The sequence below is a fragment of the Aquarana catesbeiana genome, linkage group LG13, assembly GCF_042186555.1.
Source record: "Aquarana catesbeiana isolate 2022-GZ linkage group LG13, ASM4218655v1, whole genome shotgun sequence".
Lineage (NCBI taxonomy): Eukaryota > Metazoa > Chordata > Amphibia > Anura > Ranidae > Aquarana > Aquarana catesbeiana.
Window position 1 is genome coordinate 197,204,501 of NC_133336.1, and position 21,149 is coordinate 197,225,649.

Below are 21,149 nucleotides of genomic sequence, written 5' to 3' on the forward strand. Positions count from 1 at the left end.
GCTTCTCAGTGGCAGCTGCAGGGGAGAACAGGAATTGCCAGAAATGGGCCATAGGAACCTATGCGTGATGTCACTGCCATTGTCAGAGTGCTTTCTCTTCTCCCCTGCGGGACTCAGAGGCTCACATGACCACACCAGAGCTGGCTGAATATAGGGAAAAAAATATGTATATATATATATATATTTTTTTTTTAATATATCGTGTATAGATATATATAGATACACACACAAAGTTTGAAGCCTAGGCTGGAACTCTACTTTTAAACTCTCCCACAAAGGGTAAAATAATCATATAATACAGCCAAGCCCCCCCCCCCCCCCCCCCATCCCAGGGACAGAAAACACACAAACGCCATTTTGCCAAGATGCTTTTAGTGACCACGATCTTACGCACAGAGAAAAAAAAAAGGAAGGAGGAAAAAAACAAAAACAAAAACAAAAAAAAAAAAAAGTACGGAAAGTATTCCAGTTAATGAAACCAGAAGATGCTCTGACCAAGTTTCTGACCGTTCTACCAGTCCAGATGCCGGGAGGTTTATGGAACCCAGATGGGGGGAGGGGGGTACAGCAATTATCTGCAAGGCCCCGAGATTATTCGTGCTTAGCTGTTGTCTGTGCGTAAGTTCAGGAAAAAATAAAACATTTGGTTTATTGTTAAAATCAAATTCTAATGAAAATAAGAATTCACTTAATTCGGGCAAAAGAGGTTTAAGAAAAACAAAAAAAAAAACAAAAAAAAAACAAAAAAAAAAAAAAAAGATAGGGGCCAGAAAAAAAAAAAATTCTACACATTTTTGAGGCTTCGCAATATCCGCCGAGCAGTCAACTGTAGATTAGTGAGTTAAATAATTATGAGCAATTAGCACTAGTAGCGGGTGTAGACTGTCCTGTGTATTGACAGCGAGGGCGGCTGCCACGGGGTTAATGCGGAGCTGAAATTGGGGAGGAGAGAGGCCGCGGGGAATTGCCAAACGGCTCACACCCTGCAGGGCGAGGAAGAGATGATGAGTGTACAGACTGCGCCACTGAGCGCCCTTCTTCAGGAAAAAAAAAGCAGGGAAGTCCGATTCGGAGGTGTTATCCTTGTCAGCAGCGGGGCTTGGCCACTTCCCATGATGCTCGGCGGCTGAGGCCAGTACAAGGGCCGGGATGGTACTGTTGGGATTTGGCGTTTTCCTGCATTGTCCGGATAGGGGGGGTGGACTTTGTCATTAGGAGGGCTGGGAGCCCAACAGTCTCTCGATGGCTGCGTTGATGTCTCCGCCTGTTGCTATAAGCGCCTGCAGATTGGCTTCGCGGTTTATGAAGCCCATGGCGTTTAACTGGTCTAACTGGGACTGGAAACGAACTTCCGGTGTCTGCCCCTGCAAGGTGAGAACAGCATATTAAACCAGATATTTGAGGAGGGAGAAAAAAAAGAAAAAAAGGGTCTAGACGTTTATACCCAGAGCAAAAAAAGGGTCTAGACGTTTATACCCAGAGCAAAAAAAGGGTCTAGACGTTTATACCCAGAGCAAAAAAAGGGTCTAGACGTTTATACCCAGAGCAAAGGGACTAGACGTTTATACCCAGCGTAAAAAGGGACTAGATGCTTATAACCAGCGTAAAAAGGAACTAGACGTTTATACCCAGAGTAAAAGGGGACTAGACGTTTATACCCAGCGTAAAAAAAGGGGACTAGACGTTTATACCCAGCGTAAAAAAAAGGGGACTAGACGTTTATACCCAGTGTAAAAAAAAGGGGACTAGACGTTTATACCCAGCGTAAAAAAAAGGGGACTAGACGTTTATACCCAGCGTAAAAAAAAGGGGACTAGACGTTTATACCCAGCGTAAAAAAAAGGGGACTAGACGTTTATACCCAGCGTAAAAAGGGGACTAGACGCTTATATCCAGCGTAAAAAGGGACTAGACGCTTATACCCAGCGTAAAAAGGGACTAGACGTTTATACCCAGAGTAAAGGGACTAGACGTTTATACCCAGAGTAAAGGGACTAGACGTTTATACCCAGAGTAAAGGGACTAGACGTTTATACCCAGAGTAAAGGGACTAGACGTTTATACCCAGAGTAAAGGGACTAGACGTTTATACCCAGAGTAAAGGGACTAGACGTTTATACCCAGAGTAAAGGGACTAGACGTTTATACCCAGAGTAAAGGGACTAGACGCTTATACCCAGCGTAAAAAGGGACTAGACGTTTATACCCAGAGTAAAGGGACTAGACGCTTATACCCAGCGTAAAAAGGGTCTAGACGTTTATACCCAGAGCAAAAAAAGGGTCTAGACGTTTATACCCAGAGCAAAAAAAGGGTCTAGACGTTTATACCCAGAGCAAAAAAAGGGACTAGACGTTTATACCCAGAGCAAAAAAAGGGACTAGACGTTTATACCCAGAGCAAAAAAAGGGACTAGACGTTTATACCCAGAGCAAAAAAAGGGACTAGACGTTTATACCCAGAGCAAAAAAAGGGACTAGACGTTTATACCCAGAGCAAAAAAAGGGACTAGACGTTTATACCCAGAGCAAAAAAAGGGACTAGACGTTTATACCCAGAGCAAAGGGACTAGACGTTTATACCCAGAGCAAAGGGACTAGACGTTTATACCCAGAGCAAAGGGACTAGACGTTTATACCCAGAGCAAAGGGACTAGACGTTTATACCCAGAGCAAAGGGACTAGACGTTTATACCCAGAGCAAAGGGACTAGACGTTTATACCCAGAGCAAAGGGACTAGACGTTTATACCCAGAGCAAAGGGACTAGACGTTTATACCCAGAGCAAAGGGACTAGACGTTTATACCCAGAGCAAAGGGACTAGACGTTTATACCCAGAGCAAAGGGACTAGACGTTTATACCCAGAGCAAAGGGACTAGACGTTTATACCCAGAGCAAAGGGACTAGACGTTTATACCCAGAGCAAAGGGACTAGACGTTTATACCCAGAGCAAAGGGACTAGACGTTTATACCCAGAGCAAAGGGACTAGACGTTTATACCCAGAGCAAAGGGACTAGACGTTTATACCCAGAGCAAAGGGACTAGACGTTTATACCCAGAGCAAAGGGACTAGACGTTTATACCCAGAGCAAAGGGACTAGACGTTTATACCCAGAGCAAAGGGACTAGACGTTTATACCCAGAGCAAAGGGACTAGACGTTTATACCCAGAGCAAAGGGACTAGACGTTTATACCCAGCGTAAAAAGGGACTAGACGCTTATAACCAGCGTAAAAAGGAACTAGACGTTTATACCCAGCGTAAAAAAAGGGGACTAGACGTTTATACCCAGCGTAAAAAAAAGGGGACTAGACGTTTATACCCAGCGTAAAAAAAAGGGGACTAGACGTTTATACCTAGCGTAAAAAAAAGGGGACTAGACGTTTATACCCAGCGTAAAAAAAAAAAAGGGGACTAGACGTTTATACCCAGCGTAAAAAAAAGGGGACTAGACGTTTATACCCAGCGTAAAAAAAAGGGGACTAGACGTTTATACGCAGCGTAAAAAAAAGGGGACTAGACGTTTATACGCAGCGTAAAAAAAAGGGGACTAGACGTTTATACGCAGCGTAAAAAAAAGGGGACTAGACGTTTATACCCAGTGTAAAAAGGGGACTAGACGCTTATATCCAGCGTAAAAAGGGACTAGACGTTTATACCCAGAGTAAAGGGACTAGACGTTTATACCCAGCGTAAAAGGGGACTAGACGTCATTTTAAACCAATAAAAGATTGCATTGTATACACATAATCAGCAATTTCTCACACAGAATAACTGTATAAACAGCTGACTTAATACAGGATGAGAACATTTCAAGACTTTGCAGCCAAATCAGCCGATTTTCACATCAGCCAGCCGGGATGATGGCAAACTTTTTTTTTTTCAAAAAACCCCACATGAACACAGTTCTTAGGATTCCAGCCATCTTACCGGTGAGCTCCCTCCTGCGAGGAGCTGAATCATCTGCTGCATCATCTGTTGCTGAGCACTGCTGCTGCCCCCTGCTGGAGAGGCACTGCCGGGTGTGGAGGGGGTGGTGTTGTCGGGGGCTGTGCTTCCGCTGGACGCCGGCGGCACTCCGGGGATACTGAAAGCACCAGAACTGTAGATTAAAAACCAATTAAGAATAAAGGGGAACACAGCAGGCTCAGAGAGGGCCGATTCCCTCCGTACGCAAGCCTAAAACATGGGCACAGCTATAAAATAAAACCAATGATCACCCCACTTTAATATCAACAACAGGAAGTCACAATGCCAAGCATGCATTGGGAACACACATCCCCCAAGCGACTGACACCAGGAATATACTACTAGTGACTGACCACTCTGGGCATGTGCCGTTACTTACATTTTTATAGAAAAATATTATATATAGTTAATTTTTTAATAATAATTATATATATATATATATCTCTCTCTATCATCAACTAAAGAGAAATTCATGAAATCTGAAGGGATACAGAAAAAAAAAAAAGTTTATAAAAAACTATATATATATATATATATATATATATATATATAACTTTTTTTTAAACGTTCCTTGGTGTTCCACTCAAAGGCCACCATGTTGCGCTATGAAACATTTCCAAAGAAATGCAGCCCACTACCCACAAACAGGCAATTGTTAGCTCTTGAGCGGTGAAGCGTCCCGTCCCTGTGATGTCATGACTTCCTAGGGAATGAATATACTGAACATCCGTACAGAGCAGCATTTGGCTGTTTCTGCCATGAAATGTTTGATCTCACCTGGATAGCAGGCCGGGGGCCTCCGTCTGTAAAGTCTGTAGGCCTTGCTGGATTTGGAGAAGCGCCTGCATGGCTCGGGGATTGGAAATGACAGAAAGAGCTTCAGGATTCTGCATCTGTGGATAAAGATCACATTAATGACATGAATAGAAAATGCTGTCGGATAGAACAGATTTCCGTATCCCATGTTGTACAAGGGAGTGCAAAACTCACAAAACAAAGCTAAATGATCAAAGATTTTGAAAACATTGGTTGTTCAATCACAATTATTGCTTTTTTATACTTATTGGCTGAGCTCCAAAAATGGCAACGTTTACATTCATTTGCCAGAGCCGAACATAGTTTCTGGCCTCCCAGGATCAGAGATGGCTGCGGACCATCCAGTCCTTGGCCAGCTCTGCGGTAACCCGTCACCAGATTGGATCTCAGGCTCTCCGATCACATGGCAGAGCCTGGAGAAGCGCAGATGGGCAGAGGATGTCCCCTCCTGCTGCCTGTAAAAGTAATCCAGCCACTAGGAAGGCTTTTACACTGTAGAGAATCGCTGGCTGAAAAGACAGATATCTAGATGATGCCTGTAGCTGCAAACATCATCCAGAGATCTCCACTGCAAGTCTAGGATGTCATATGGGCGGGAAGTGGTTAATATTAGGGATGCACCGAATGGGTTTTTTGGTGCCGAAACCGATACTGAAAATAAATCTTCCTTTATCCCGAAAACCGATACCGAAACAGCACCGAAAGTGACTGTTTTTAAAAAATATTTTTATACAGGAGATTGTCAGAGACTGGGGACATGGTACAGGAGATTGTCAGAGACTGCGGACATGGTACAGGAGATGGTCAGAGACTGCGGACATTGTACAGGAGATGGTCAGAGACTGCGGACATTGTACAGGAGATGGTCAGAGACTGCGGACATTGTACAGGAGATGGTCAGAGACTGCGGACATTGTACAGGAGATGGTCAGAGACTGCGGACATTGTACAGGAGATGGTCAGAGACTGCGGACATTGTACAGGAGATGGTCAGAGACTGCAGACGTGGTACAGGAGATGGTCAGAGACTGCAGACGTGGTACAGGAGATCAATGCAGCCTCACCAGTGTCCATCAATTTCAGCTTCACAAGTGCCTGTCAGATGCAGCCTACCAGTCAGTTGTAGCAGCCTGTCTGTACCCATCATGCAGCCTCACCAGTGCCTGTGTCCATATGTAGCAGCCCGCCAGTGACCATGGCATGCAGCCCGCCAGTGTCCATCATGTGCAGCCTGCCAGTGCCCATGTTATGCAGCCTGCCAGTGCCCATTATGTACAGCCTCCCCAGTACCTGGTAATGCGATGTCATGCTGTGTGTCAGATCTGAATCGCCATGCAGCCAGTTTCATCCCGGTACGCACCTCAGAGTCTCCCCTCCCTCCTCTCACTTCTGTCCTACACAGCCTCCCCAGTGCCTGGTAATGAATGTCACACTCACACGCTGTGTGTCAAAGCTGGATCTGAATCGCTGTGCCGCTGATGTCCTGCCTCCTATGACACCCGGCACAAAGATTCCTAGCATTGGATCAGAGTGCCGTCTATCACAAGAGACAGTCTAGGAGGCGGGACATCATTACATCGGCTGCACAGCGATTCAGATCCAGCTCTGACACACAGCGTGTGAGCGTGACATTCATTACCAAGCACTGGGGAGGCTGTGTAGGACAGGAATGAGAGGAGGAGGAGGAGGGAAGACTCTGGGGGGCGCGCGGGACGAAACATGTGCGGCACCCAGCGGGATGGCACCGCCCCTTTTTCTGCAACATTTCTTTTTCAGCAAATTGCCGAAAGGGCCATTTTCAGCCGATACGTTTTGGCGGCCGAAATGTCGGTGCATCCCTACTTAATATCACCAAGTAACACAATATGCCCTATACAAGTCCCTGTCCCAAAGAGACTGTACAAGAATAAAAATCACAGATGGAAAGACCTCATGGAAGGTGAAGACCACAAACCGCCTACCTGCTGTAGAAAGACGGGTAGCTGAAGTCTAAGCTGTTCCTGGAGCTGGGGGTTACCCGCCAGGATAGGATTATTACCGATCATCTGGAAGAGGAGAAACATCACATCACGCTGGGTAATACTGATGTAGAACCAACAGCAATTCATAGAACAATGGCATTACAAATCAACCGGTCAAGTGCTAAACATAATTCTAAGCCAACAGTACAGGTAAAAGAGCATAAAAAAAAAAAAACAAAAAACAAAAAAAAAAAAAACACTCCCAGATACTAATTTTTTATACACTATAGGGTGAAATGTTGGTGGACACCTGACCATCATCACACCTATGTCTGACCTTGATGGATATCCCATTCCAAAACCATGGTCATTCAATAAGGAGTTGTCTCCTCCTCCATTGCGGCAATAAAACACCCTCCACTCCTCTGGGAAGCTAGATTTTGGAGGGTGTCTCGACTCAGCCAAAAGAACTTTTGTGATGTCAGGGACCGATGTTGGATATTAAGATCTGGATCATAAAATCGGTGTTTGAATTCATCCCAAAGGTGATCAGTAGGGTTGAGGTCAGGACACTCGAGTTCCTCCACCCCAAACTGGCCAAGCCTGGTCTTTATGGATCTGGCTTTGTACACAGGGGTGCAGTCATGCTGGAACAGAAAAGGACCTTCACAAAAAAACTGTTCTCAGAAGGCTGGATGTGTCCAACTCTCTACAAAGTCTTAACCGTACCCTTCACTGGAAACACCTGAACTCAATTGGAGGAAGGCTCATATACCCTTTGTCATATAGTACAGAAGTGTCACACATTCACTCATCGGCCACTTTATTATTAGGAACACCTTGCTAGTACCGGGTTGGACCCCCTTTTGCCTTCATTCTTCATGGCATAGATTCAACAAGGTGTTGGAAACATTCCTCAGAGATTTTGGTCCATAGTGAGATGATAATATCACGCAGTTGCTGCAGATTTGTCGGCTGCACATCCATGATGCCAATCTCCCCATTCTACCACATCCCAAAAGTGCTCTTTTGGATTGAGATGTGTGGAGGCCATTGGAGTACAGTGAGCTCATTGTCCAGTGGTGAGATGATTGGAGCTTTGTGACATGGTGCATTATCCGAAGGAGCCATCAGAAGATGAGTACACTGTAGTCATAAAGGGATGGACATGGTCAGCAATAATACTCAGGTAGGCCGTGGTGTTTAAACGATGCTCAATTGGTACTAAGGGGCCCAAAGTGTGCCAAGAAAATATCCCCAACACCGTTACACCACCACCAGCAGCCTGAACCGTTGATACAAGGCAGGATGGATCCATGCTTTCATGTTGTTTACACCAAATTCTGGCCTGACCATCTGAAAATCGAGACTCATCAGACCAGCCAATGTTTTTCCAATCTTCTATTGTCCAATTTTGGTGATCCTGGGCACATTGTAGCCTCAAGTTTCCTGTTCTTAGCTGACAGGAATGGCACCCTGTGTGATCTTCTGCTGCTGTAGCCCATCTACTTCGAGGTTCAATGTGTTGTGCGTTCAAAGATGGTATTCTGCATACCTTGGGTGTAACAAGTGGTTATTTGAGTTACTGTTGCCTTTCTATCATCTTGAACCAGTCTGCCCGTTCTCCTCTGACAACAACGCATTTTCCTCCACACCACTGCCGCTCACTGGATATTTTCTCTTTTTCGGACCATTCTCTGTAAACCCTAGAGACGATTGTGTGTGACAATCCCAGTAGATCAGCAGTTTTTGAAATACTCAGACCAGCCCCCCCTGGCACCAACCATGCCAAGTTCAAAGTCACTTAAATCCCCTTTCTTCCCCATTCTGATGCTTGGTTTGAACTTCAGCAAGTCGTCTTCACCACGTCTAGATGCCTAAATGCATTGAGGTACTGCCATGTGATTTGCTGATTAGCAATTTGTGTTATCAAGCAATTGAACAGGGGTTCCTAATAAAGTGACCGGTGTAAAATGATTTGCAAAAGCAGAATAAACTGTTACTAGTATTCCAGGAATCCTTTACCAACCCCTCACCCCCCTTTTTTTTTTGCTTACGTCTGAAAATCTCATGTCGAAACAATCGCTAGACTCAGTGACAGAGAACGTTAAATTTATATGCAAGACGCAACTAAAATAAATTAGCCCGGCCCCGCCCCCCTCTCTACTGATCCTTAAGGCTGCATTCACATCTGAGCATAAAGATTTCCTGCCATTTTTATTTGAGAGATTTTGAGTGCTTTTAGAAGCGTTTTACAGCTTTAGGTGTTTTTGTTTAGCCAATAGAAAGCCCTAGGGGGAGGAAATTAGGGGCGGAGAGCTGCTGTTTGAGCAGAAGATGCGTGACAAAACCCTGGTAATAACACTCAAGTCTCACATTTTCAGGCGTTTCTATTGAAGTCTATGGGGACAAAAAAAGCAGCCCTTTGTCATCCTGAAGCAAAACGCCTGTCGCTCAGATGTGAACAGGGGCCATTGAAATGAATAGGATTTGGCTTGTTGAGCATTTTAAATCTTCAAAGCAGAAAAATCACTCAGGTGTGAACGGGGCCTTAATATATAATAGTGCATCACATGCAATCTAATCCAATCATACACACAAAAGACGAACGACAGACCAACCTGTGCAGCAAAGTCAGGATTCTGAGCGAGGGTTTGCATCATGCTGCGCATGTAGGGGGCGGAGATCATACTCTGCATTAGCTGCGGGTTCTCGGATATCTGCTGCAGCAGACCCTGCATTTCTGGACTGTTAAACATGCCTGAGAGAAAAGGAAACAAAAAATGGGCCATTAACCACTTCAGCTCCAGAAGATTTTACCCCCTTCAAGTGCAGGTCATTTTTTGCTATTGGGCACTACCACACCGGGCCTATTCTGGCACGCCTCTCCTACATGTAAAAATAATCTTTTTTTTGCTAGAAAATTACTCAGAACCCCCAAACATTATACATTTTTTTTTTAGCAGAGACCCTAGAGAATAAAATGGCGGTTGCAGCAATTTTACAAACATTATATATAAAAAATAAATATATGTATCTCTCTCTCTAGATATATAAAAAAAAAAAAGAAAGAAAGAAAGAAAGAAAGAAAGAAAGAAAGAAAGAAAGAAAAGAAAGAAAAGAAAGAAAGAAAGAAAGAAAGAAAGAAAGAAAGAAAGAAAGAAAGAAAGAGAGAGAGAGAGATCTCAAGTAATTTTCCAATAAAAAAAAACCCACAGATTTTAAACTTGTAAAAAAAAAAAAAAAAAAAACCAGTAAGGTAAGCCCACTTTTTTTGTATAATGTGAAAGATGAGGTTACGCTGAGTAAATAGATACCCAACATGTCACACTTTAAAATTGCTTACACTCGTGGAATGTCGCCAAACTTTGGTACTTAAAAATCTCCATAGGTGATATTTAAATTTTACAGGTTACCCATTAAGAGTTACAGAGCTGGTCTAGTGATAGAATTATTGCTCTCACTCTAGCAATCGCGGCGATACCTCACATGTGTGGTTTGAACGACGTGTACATATGTGGGTGCGACTTACATATGCATTCGCTTCTGCAGGCGAGCATGCGGGGACAGGGGCACTTTAAAAAAAAATATTTTTTTAATTTTTTTTTTTTATTTCTACACATTCCCTTTAATTTTTTTTTTTAAATCACTTTTATTCCTATTACAAGGAAAGTAAACATCCCTTGTTATAGAAATAAGGATGACAGGTCCTCTTTATGGAGAGATCTGGGGTCCAAACGTGAGCATGTGGGGACGGGGTGCTTTAAAATTTTTATTTTTATTGTTTATTTTACTTTTAAATGTATTTTTACACTTTCCCTTTAAATTATTATTATTTTTTTAATACTTTTTCGCATTACAAGGAATGTGAACATCCCTTGTAAATAGGAATAGTGCATGACAGGTCCTCTTTATAGAGAGATCTGGGGTCTACAAGACCCCACATCTCGCCTCCAGGCTAGAAAGCCTGAAATAAAAAAACAAAAACAAATGAGCAATCTCGGCCTTTCCAGCTGGCAATGTTTACTTCCGCCGTCCCGGACGTGACATTATAACGTCTCACCCGGGCCTCCGAATGTCAGAGAGGCCCCCCCGCAACACCTTTAGGAATGAACAAGCAGCTGAACAGCTGCCGATTGTTCTTACGGTGCAGGGAATCGCCGGGTGAACAAAAATGTCTGGATGACACCTGTAGCTGCAGGAATCATCCAGATATCTCCACTTAAACCTCAGGACGTCATATGACGCCCAACTAGGGGGAAGTGGTTAACTGGTGACTGAGCGGTCATGCAATGCTGTACCCCAAATAAAATTTACATCAAATTTTTTTTTTTTACCACCAATAGAAATCGAGCTTTCTTTTGCTGGTCTTTGATCACCACGGGGTTTTTTTGTTTTTATAATAAAATGAAAAAGACAGAAAATTTGAAAGAAAAAGGTAAAAACAAAACAAAAAAAAAAAAAACAAAGAAAACAAACCCTATTTTTTTACTTTCTGATATGAAACCTAACCAATAAAAAATAAAAAGATCATTAATTTAGGCCAAAATGTAATCTGCTACATGTATAGCGTCTACAAACTATGGTATGTATGGTGCATCTGGAAAGTATTCACAGAGCTTCACTTGTTCCACATTTTGTTATGTTACAGTCTTTTTCCAAAATTGATTAAAATGCTACAATCCCCCATAATAATGACAATGTGAGAGAAGTCTGTTTGAAATCTTTGCAAATGTATTAAAAAAAAAAAAAAAAAAAAAAAAAGGTACATAAGTATTCACAGCCTTTGCTCAATACTTTGGTGAAACACCTTTGGCACCAATTACAGCCTCAAGTCTTTTTGAGTATGATGCTACAAGCTTGGCACACCTATTTTTTTGGGCAGTTTCTCCCATTCCTCTTTGCAGGACCTCTCAAGCTCCATCAGGTTGGATGGGGTGCATCGGTGCACAGCCATTTTCAGATCTCTCCAGAGATGTTCAATTGGGTTCAAGTCTGGGCTCTGGTTGGGCCACTCAAGGACATTCAGAGTTGTCCCATAGTCACTCCTTTGTTATCTTGGCTGTGTGCTTAGGGTCGTTGTCCTGTTGGAAGATGAATCTTCCCCCCAGTCTGAGGTCCAGAGCGCTCTGGAGCAGGTTTTCATCAAGGATGTCTCTGTACATCACTGCATTCATTTTTCCCTCGATTCTGACTAGTCTCCAAGTTCCTGCCGCTGATAAACATCCCCACAGCATGATGCTGCCACCACCATGCTTCACTGTAGGGGTGGTATTGGCCAGATGATGAGCGGTGCCTGGTTTCCTTTAGATATGACGCTTGCCATTCAGTCCAAAGAGTTCAATCTTTGTTTCAGAACAGAGAATTTTGTTCCTCATGGTCAGAGTCCTTTAGGTGCCTTTTGGCAAACTCCAGGTGAGCTGTCATGTGCCTTTTACTGAGGGGTGGCTTCCGTCTGACCACCCTACCATACAGGCCTGATTGGTGGAGTGCTGCAGAGATGGTTGTTCTTCTGGAAGGTTCTCCTCTGTCCACAGAGAAACGCTGGAGCTCCGTCAGAGTGACCATCGGGTTCTTGGTCACCTCCCTGACTAAGGCCCTTCTCCCCCGATCGCTCAGTTTGACCGAGCGGCCCGCTCTAGGAAGAGTCCTGGTGATGATGGAGGCCACTGTGCTCATTGGGACCTTCAATGCTGCAGATTTTTTTCTGTCCCTCCATAAAATCCAGTCTGAGGTCTACAGACAATTCCTTGGACTTCATGGCTTGGTTTGTGCTCTGACATGCACTGTTAGCTGTGGGACCTTACAGAGACAGATGTGTGTCATTCCAAATCATGTCCAATCAACTGAATTTACCACAGGTGGACTCCAATCAAGTTGTAGAAACATCTCAAGGATGATCAGTGAAAGCAGGATGCACCTGAGCTCAATGTTGAGTGTCATGGCAAAGGCTGTGCATACTTATGAACATGGGGTTTTTTTTCCTTTATTTTTAATACATTTAAACAAACTTCTTTCACGTTGTCATTATGGGGCATTGTTGGTAGAATTTTGAGGAAAATAATGAATTTAAACAATTCTAGAATAAGGCTGTAATATAACAAAATGTGGAAAAGTAAAGCGCTGTGAATACTTTCTGGATGCACTGAAGATAATGTGAAATTTAGCAAAAAATACTAAGAAACAATAAAAAAAAAAAAACGCAGCAAATCATACCTGTCCCCAGACCGGCACCGCTGATGCCAAACGGGTTGGAAATGGGATTGGTCTGACTGGTGGTGGTGGTGGAGCCGCTATTCCCATCAGCACTGGATGTCTGGCTAGGAGAGGATGACGAAGGGTTCCAAGGATTGGGGAGAGGCTCGCGATTCTCTGTGCGAAGAGGCTGGGAGGCGGAGCCATCAGGGCCACCAGCAGAGGAAAATGGATTATTACCAAACTGGAAGAATTAAGAACACAGAAGAACGTGAGGCAAAAATACGGCACACAACAAAAATTCAATAGAAACAACAATTCTAGGAACCTTCCGGCTTACTCACGAAATCAGTGACTTTGGTCACATGATCTCTGCTGTAGGAAAGGATGAGCTAATCTGTGCTCTGATCCTTACTGTCAAACAGACCTCACCCCACCAAACCCCTAGGCCTATTTATCACATGATTCTGGCAGAAGGAGAGGATAACCCAATCGGATCTCTGATCTGTCAAAACAGAGATCGCTGGGCAAACACTTAGGTCTTAGGTATCAGAGGGACCTTGGAGAACAGTCCTGTCATCAAGAAAAGAAGATACAAGTCTGAACCCCTTTCTATAACCATTTACTCATAACAAGATTATTAAAGCGGGGGTCCACCCACACCGCCAAAAAAAAAAAAAAATATTAAAAGCCAGCAGCTACAAATACTGCAGCTGCTGACTTTTAATACATGGCCACTTACCTGTCCCAGGGTCCAGCGATGTCGGCAGGTGAACCCGCTCGGTTCTCGGCAGCTGCCGCCGCCATCCTAGGTGAGGGAATCAGGAAGTGAAGCGTTGCGGCTTCACTTCCCGGTTCCCTACTGCGCATGCGCATCTAAAATGAAATAGTTTTGCCTATAGTTCTACTCTAAAGCAAATTACAATAATGTGCAAAAATGATCGAGAAATGTGTCTGGTTACACATCTCTTATCCATACGATACCCACTTCCAGACCAGCGACATACCCGTAACGTCACTGGACGGTCGGTGGTTATACCGGGATGATGCCTGCAGCTATCATCCCGGTACAGTTTTTTTTTTTTTAGAGCCATCGGGGAGCTTTCTTGTAAAAGCAATCCTAGTGGCTAACTAGCCACAAGATTGCTTTTACAAGCAGTGAGTGTTGACCCCCCCCCCCGCCGCCTTCCGTGGCTTTCCTGGTTTCCCCCTTTCCCTTAGGAAACCCAAGCAACCAGTTGTCGCGTCCGCCGGATCGGCTCTCAGCTTTGGTAATCCAAGAGCGATGTCCTGACATCACTTCCGGTTTACCAGGATGTCAACGGCGTCATTTGGGGGGAAAAAAAAAAAAATCAAAAGCATTCGAAAACACTGATCTTGCTGTTTTGAATGCTTTGAAAGGGCAGAGGAGCCCAGATCTCTCCATAAAGAGTACCTGTCACAAGGATGTTTACATTCCTTGTGACAGCAATTAAAATGATAAAATAAAAAAAATTAAAGCAAGTGTACAAATAAAAAAAGTTAAAGCTGAGTTCCAACCACAAATTCTGTTTTTTTTTTTTAAATATATCTGTTACTATCATATGATAATGTTTTTGAATTGAGTTGTGTTGTAAATAGCACTGCTTTAGTTACTGTTTAAAATGAAAAACTTATCTTATATTCCTTATGATTGGGCGTTCCCATTTTGCTTGTGGGCAGGCGAAGCCCACAAGCATAAACTTCGGAGTTTCAGTGCTGCTGAATAACCAGCATGCACCGCCCGTTCTCGCGCATACGCAGTAAGCTCATTTAGCAGCGCAGGAAACTTCTCAGGTTGCCATCACAACGGGCGTCGTCGTCGGAAGTGCCCAACCTGTTGTGATGGCAACCATGATAAGCCTATCAAATACCGGGATTCTAGCTCTCGGCGCTGCCCAGCGACTCCTGGAAAATGAGGACACACATCTCCCAGGAGCATTAGTGAACACAGGCGCCAAGGGAAGTGACGTCAGGTGCCATGCAGAGGAAGGGGGCAGATTACAAGAGACCCCATAGCAATAGCCCTGAAAATGTAAAAAAAAAAAAAAATGTTTTCTGATGTTTTTTCCAGTTAATTAATGTAAAGTTAATTTTGTGGGTGGAACTCTAAGTGCATAGAGAAATGTATACACCAAGAGGAAGTGGATCAGCTCCCTCTGCTGGTGGACAGGAGGTGTGACAGTCAGCGGTTACCTGCTCTCTGGCTGCACTGAACATGGGCTCCTGTATGTCGGTGTACATGCGGCGCAAGGCGTTGTACCCCCCAGGAATGCTCTCCAGATTGCTTAGGGCTCGGTCCTGGTTCCTCATCATCTCCTGCATCATGGCCGGGTTGCGAGCCAGCTCCATGGTCTGAAAATAGAAAGTTTCTGTCATATAGGCCAAAATATCAGAGTTCAGTAAACTTGCTTATGCAAATAACAAAACTCATCAACAAGGGCTGGTATTTATTACCATGCATTACGTGTAATAAAGCATTTACATTACTTTATGTTCTCCATTGGCTGCACGCCGCCATATATTAGAAGGGAGGGCCCCTGTGCATTGTGGGAGTGTGCACACACTGCAATTACATGAATGTGAACACAGCAGCCAGTGAATCCCACACTGAAGGCGAAGAGAGCTGAATATCTATATGGTCTGTACTTGTATAGCATTACTAAGAGGATAAAGAACATTCACTCGTCATAGAACATTCATACAGTCGCACACACAGGCCAACTGGATCAGAGGCCATTTCACTTTAATTCTGGAGAGAATGTATGAACTGTATATAAAAACAGTGTCCCTGGCGGACTCGATCCAATGACCCACACCCGCAAGTCAAGTGTGCCAATCACTTAGCCACACAGTACCCAAATCATATATGACCGTGATCAACTGACCAACCACCAATCAGTAAATGCAAGTCTCTTTTCTAATCAACTTTCACTCTGTGGCCCGAAGAAAAAAAAAAAAAAAAAAAATTAAGATCTTTCGATGGTCATATTTTAGAAATGGGTTACAGTTGAAACAGTCCTTACAAGACACAGCCAGATAAGGGAGAGAATTTAGTGCATATAGCAAAGGAGTATTAAAAAGGTAGAAGAGTGGTCATAGGTGGTACACTTCACATATGGAGGAGCCTTTAGACCCCATAGGGCTCAGGTGGGCAGGACAGAGAAGGACTACAGTCCATCATAATCCGATCCCCCATAGGGGAGAGCGGCGCTCTGACAGGTCCATCGCTGCACAGTGTGCAGCGATGGACCTGTCATCTTCCTGCTCAGCGCGGATCGGCGGAGCAATCCCCGCTGAGCAAGCGGGTGTTCACGGGGCGGATCATCACTGATCCGCCCCGCGTGAAAGAGCCCTAAGAGTCTTTCACCCATTGTTGTTTGTGCTAATTAACCCTGCTATTGTGTGAAGGAGTTCTGTGTTGATATCTATGATCATGTGTATTATATTGTCAGTGAGCTAGAAGACGGCAAGTCTACCCTGAAAGGTCATATCTCTGAGTCACCAAGTCTGGGTAAATGATTAGTAAACTAGCTCATGTTAATTAGGTTTCTGGTTACAGTTTGTATTGTCAGCCTGCTGTATATATTTGTGTGTCATCTCAAAAAAATAAAAACAGTCCATGTTCAGCAACCAAATGAGTATTGTCTTGTTTTCTGGTTGTTAGTGGTTGGAATATCTGATATCTATATTCAGACTGGGAGGAAGCTATATATGACGAAAGCACTCAAGAGGAGTGTGGGACATTTCATTACAGAAGGGTAGAGATGGTAGCAATAAGCAAGCAGTACCCATATGGAGATGGAAGGGTAGAGATGGTAGTAATAACCAAGCAGCACCCATATGGATATGGAAGGGTAGGGATGGTAGCTATAAGCAAGCAGCACCCATATGGAGTATCTCAGGTAGGCAGAGTGGACATGGTAGACCTAGCCAAGCAGTTCCCATACAGAGGAGCTTATGTAGGCAGCACAGAGAAAGCTGGCATTTCCATGTAGTACAGTTCCCATACAGAGGAGCTCAGATTAGCAGGGCAGAGGCAGTCCACCATCAGAACTCACATACCTGTCTCATGAGCTCTGGGTTGTTTAACATATGGCTGATTTCCGGATTCCTCTCCATCAGTTGCTGCATCTGAGGGTTGGCCATGATCATCTGTCTCATGAGATCTGGGTTAGACATCATATTGTGCACCAGCGGGTTCTCCATGATCTGGGCAAGCATCTCAGGGTTGGACATCAGCTGGCGCTGCATTTGTTGCTGGAGCTCCATGAAGTTGGAGGAACCCATGCCTAGATTGCTCAGTCCCGCCAGGCCGCCAAAACCAGCTAAAAGATACAAATCAATCATAAAAAACCAATACAGCAAAGAAGATACTCTCACAAAATTAAAATGTCCATTGTCGATTTGATTTTCTGTAAGTGCCTGAATCTCTACTTGTTTTGTCATATTAGCGTAACCTTACCTCTTCCGAACAGTTGTGTGTGTATTTTTTAACTTATATACCCTCCCTTGTCAGTGGGATGGCTGTGTGCGCCCTTCCTCAATTGTATACGCTCCGCGTCAGTGGGATGGCCGTGTGCACCTTCACTTGTATACTCTCCCTGTCAGTGGGATGGCTGGCAGAGTCCGTCCCATGTGAAAGGGGCCTAATACACAGCTACACTAAGGCAAAACCCTGAAAAAAAATGTACACCTCCCACCTATGCAGAATTAAAAAAGAAGAAAAAAAAAAAAAAAATCTAGCAAAATAGTTTACATAGGCAGATCCCCGTTTTGTCTCTTTTCCTCAGGATCAGGGAGTGCCAGCGGACAGAGTCCGCAGTACCCGCTGATCGGCTCCTGCTGTGTGTAACCAGTACCAGCCGCGGCGTGCGCCCCCCTCCCTGGAAATGTCAAATGACGTATATGTATACACATGATCCGACGCGCACAGGTGCCACCCTGTAGCAGTAAAACAGGTATAGGGCGGACCTGAACTGGTTAATGGATTCCTGGTTATATTTGTTCTCTGCACCAATTTTAATACCAGAGTAGCTCTTTACCAGCACAGCAGCCATACTTACACAAGATACCCGAAGACGTGGTTCTGTCGGCTGTGGCCGTGGTTCCAGTGCTCGCTCTGGGGGTCTCTGCCTCAGGTGTAGAGGTGGTCTGTGTAGGAGGGGGGTCATTGCTTGCAGGACTAGCGGCAGCAGTGGAAGCAGCAACTGCAGCAGCAGTAGCAGCGGCTGTGGCTGATGGGTCCTGTGACCTGCAAAATCAAAGTCGTTAATCAGCTTTATAAAATAAATCTCAACTCCACAAACTAAGAAAAACAAGAATCACCAGTAAATCCAGTTCTACATACCGTATATACTCGAGTATAAGCCAAGGCACCTAATTTTACCACAAAAAAACTGGGAAAACTTATTGACTCGAGTAAAAGCCTAGGGTGAGAAATGCGCAGCTACTGTAAGTGGAAAAGAGGGTCAACAATGCCCATTTGCAGCCTCACTGTGCCCATTTGCAGCCTCACTGTGCCCATTTGCAGCCATAGGTCCCCCGAACTTCAAACTTTGTAGTTAAGGGTTCCTAGATGCCTCTAGCTGTCCAAAATTTGGGGTCTCTGAACCCAAAGGGTCCCGAAATGTCATTGCTGCAGATGGACACAGTTGACCGAATTTGGGGCCCCGTATCTCAGGGCCACTTGGTACTAGGAACCCCACATATATACACACACACACACACACACACACACACACACAATTATTTAAGCCCTCCTGCTGGCATCCCTTTCAAGCAGGGGTGTCAAACTGGCAGCCCTCCAGCTGTTTGCGGAACTACATGTCCCCATCATGCCTCTGCCTGTGGGAGTCATGCTTGTAACTGTCAGCCTTGGAATGCCTCATGGGACTTGTAGCTTCACAACAGCTGGAGAGCCGCCAGTTGGAGGCCCCTGCTATAAAAAGTTCTTAACAACCAAGCAGCGGGGAGGATCGGTAATCATGTGACCACGGTAACAAATAAAAGCCAGTCCTGCCAGCTACCATTTTTTTTTCAATTCTTTATACAATACAAAAAAAGAGAAAACAGAATAAGAGTACATTCCTAGTCCGAGCATAACATATACTGGAATTTTTTTTTTTAATATACTACTAATGGCAGTGATCAGCGATGTATAAATGGGACTGCGATAGTGCGGCGGGAAATCTGACACATCACCAGTGACACCAATACAGTGATAAGTGCTAATACTATACACTTTCACTGTACTAATGACACAACTAATGGGAAGGGGTTAACATCTAGGGCAATCAAAGGGTTAAATGTGTGCCTATGTGTAATGTGTTTACAGTATGCTGCTTTTACCAATAGATCTCAAAGTTTTTCATGAGAAACTGACAGATCGCTCCCTCTGTACAGAGCTCTGTGAGGTTTGTGTGTGCGCATGCACGCACACACATACCCAAACCCATTAGTAGGCAGCGATGTACACTTTTGCATATACCAGCCGCTCACCCGCAGTACATTGCAGGTAAGGAGCGGTTGCCAAGTGGTTAAAATGTCTTTAACATGTTGATGAGGGAAAAACCAGGGAAGGCAAAACATGATAAAAGTTAACTTTTATCATGTTTCACAGCGGGCTTGTGTGTGCGCCCTAAACCCGGAAGTAGGTAGCGATGTACCAATACATTGCTTTGCCTACACCAGCCACCCAAAGAACTGCGGGCAGGAAGTGGTGAATGTGGCAGATATTTAATGGTTATTGCAAATATGGGAAAAGCGGGAATAGGAAAATAAAAAGGGAGGGCAGAAAGGAAAAGAAGAAGGAAAAAAAAGAAAAAAGAAGGAGGAAGAGAAGGGAAAAAAGAGGAGGAAGAGAAGGGAAAAAAAAAAAAAAAAAAAAAAAAAAAAAAAAAAAGGAGGAAGAGAAGAAGGAAAAAAAAAAAAAAAAAAGGAAGAGAAGAAGGAAAAAAAAGGAAGAGAAGAAGGAAAAAAAAGGAAGAGAAGAAGGAAAAAAAAGGAAGAGAAGGAGGAAAAAAGGAGGAAGAGAAGAAGGAAAAAAGGAGGAAAAAAGGAGGAAGAGAAGAAGGAAAAAAAAAAAGGAGGAGGAAGAGAAGAAGGAAAAAAGGAGGAAAAAAGGAGGAAGAGAAGAAGGAAAAAAGAAGGAAAAAAGGAGGAAAAAAGGAGGAAGAGAAGGAGGAAAAAAGGAGGAAGAGAAGAAGGAAAAAAGGAGGAAGAGAAGAAGGAAAAAAGGAGGAAGAGAAGAAGGAAAAAAGGAGGAAGAGAAGAAGGAAAAAAGGAGGAAGAGAAGAAGGAAAAAAGGAGGAAGAGAAGAAGGAAAAAAGGAGGAAGAGAAGAAGGAAAAAAGGAGGAAGAGAAGAAGGAAAAAAGGAGGAAGAGAAGAAGGAAAAAAGGAGGAAGAGAAGAAGGAAAAAAGGAGGAAGAGAAGAAGGAAAAAAGGAGGAAGAGAAGAAGGAAAAAAGGAGGAAGAGAAGAAGGAAAAAAGGAGGAAGAGAAGAAGGAAAAAAGGAGGAAGAGAAGAAGGAAAAAAGGAGGAAGAGAAGAAGGAAAAAAGGAGGAAGAGAAGAAGGAAAAAAGGAGGAAGAGAAGAAGGAAAAAAGGAGGAAGAGAAGAAGGAAAAAAGGAGGAAGAGAAGAAGGAAAAAAGGAGGAAGAGAAGAAGGAAAAAAGGAGGAAGAGAAGAAGGAAAAAAGGAGGAAGAGAAGAAGGAAAAAAGGAGGAAGAGAAGAAGGAAAAAAGGAGGAAGAGAAGAAGGAAAAAAGGAGGAAGAGAAGAAGGAAAAAAGGAGGAAGAGAAGAAGGAAAAAAGGAGGAAGAGAAGAAGGAAAAAAGGAGGAAGAGAAGAAGGAAAGGAGGATGGAAGAAGAAAGGAGGATGGAAGAAGAAAGGAGGATGGAAGAAGAAAGGAGGATGGAAGAAGAAAGGAGGATGGAAGAAGAAAGGAGGATGGAAGAAGAAAGGAGGATGGAAGAAGAAAGGAGGTTGGAAGAAGGAAAGGAGGATGGAAGAAGAAAGGAGGATGGAAGAAGAAAGGAGGATGGAAGAAGGAAAGGAGGATGGAAGAAGGAAAGGAGGATGGAAGAAGGAAAGGAGGATGGAAGAAGAAAGGAGGATGGAAGAAGAAAGGAGGATGGAAGGAAAGGAGGATGGAAGAAGGAAAGGAGGATGGAAGAAGGAAAGGAGG

At 43.9% G+C, this 21,149-nt stretch overlaps 1 protein-coding gene across 2 annotated transcripts in view; it reads right to left on the reverse strand.

Moving 5' to 3' along the window:
* Positions 1-627: 627 nt before the first annotated feature.
* The window catches only part of UBQLN4 (ubiquilin 4), a 38,791-nt gene continuing 18,269 nt past the window's right edge, over positions 628-21,149 (reverse strand). The window contains exons 3-11 of one of the 2 annotated variants that reach the window (XM_073610262.1): positions 18,027-18,214; positions 17,026-17,288; positions 15,157-15,315; positions 12,964-13,186; positions 9,369-9,508; positions 6,748-6,831; positions 4,748-4,863; positions 3,932-4,103; positions 628-1,364 (exon numbers count right to left, since the gene is read on the reverse strand). In XM_073610262.1, the coding sequence (XP_073466363.1) occupies positions 1,212-1,364; positions 3,932-4,103; positions 4,748-4,863; positions 6,748-6,831; positions 9,369-9,508; positions 12,964-13,186; positions 15,157-15,315; positions 17,026-17,288; positions 18,027-18,214 (1,498 nt within the window). In that variant the 3' untranslated portion in view covers positions 628-1,211. The remainder of the gene's footprint in view (positions 1,365-3,931; positions 4,104-4,747; positions 4,864-6,747; positions 6,832-9,368; positions 9,509-12,963; positions 13,187-15,156; positions 15,316-17,025; positions 17,289-18,026; positions 18,215-21,149) is intronic. The other variant, XM_073610263.1, reaches the window with a different exon arrangement.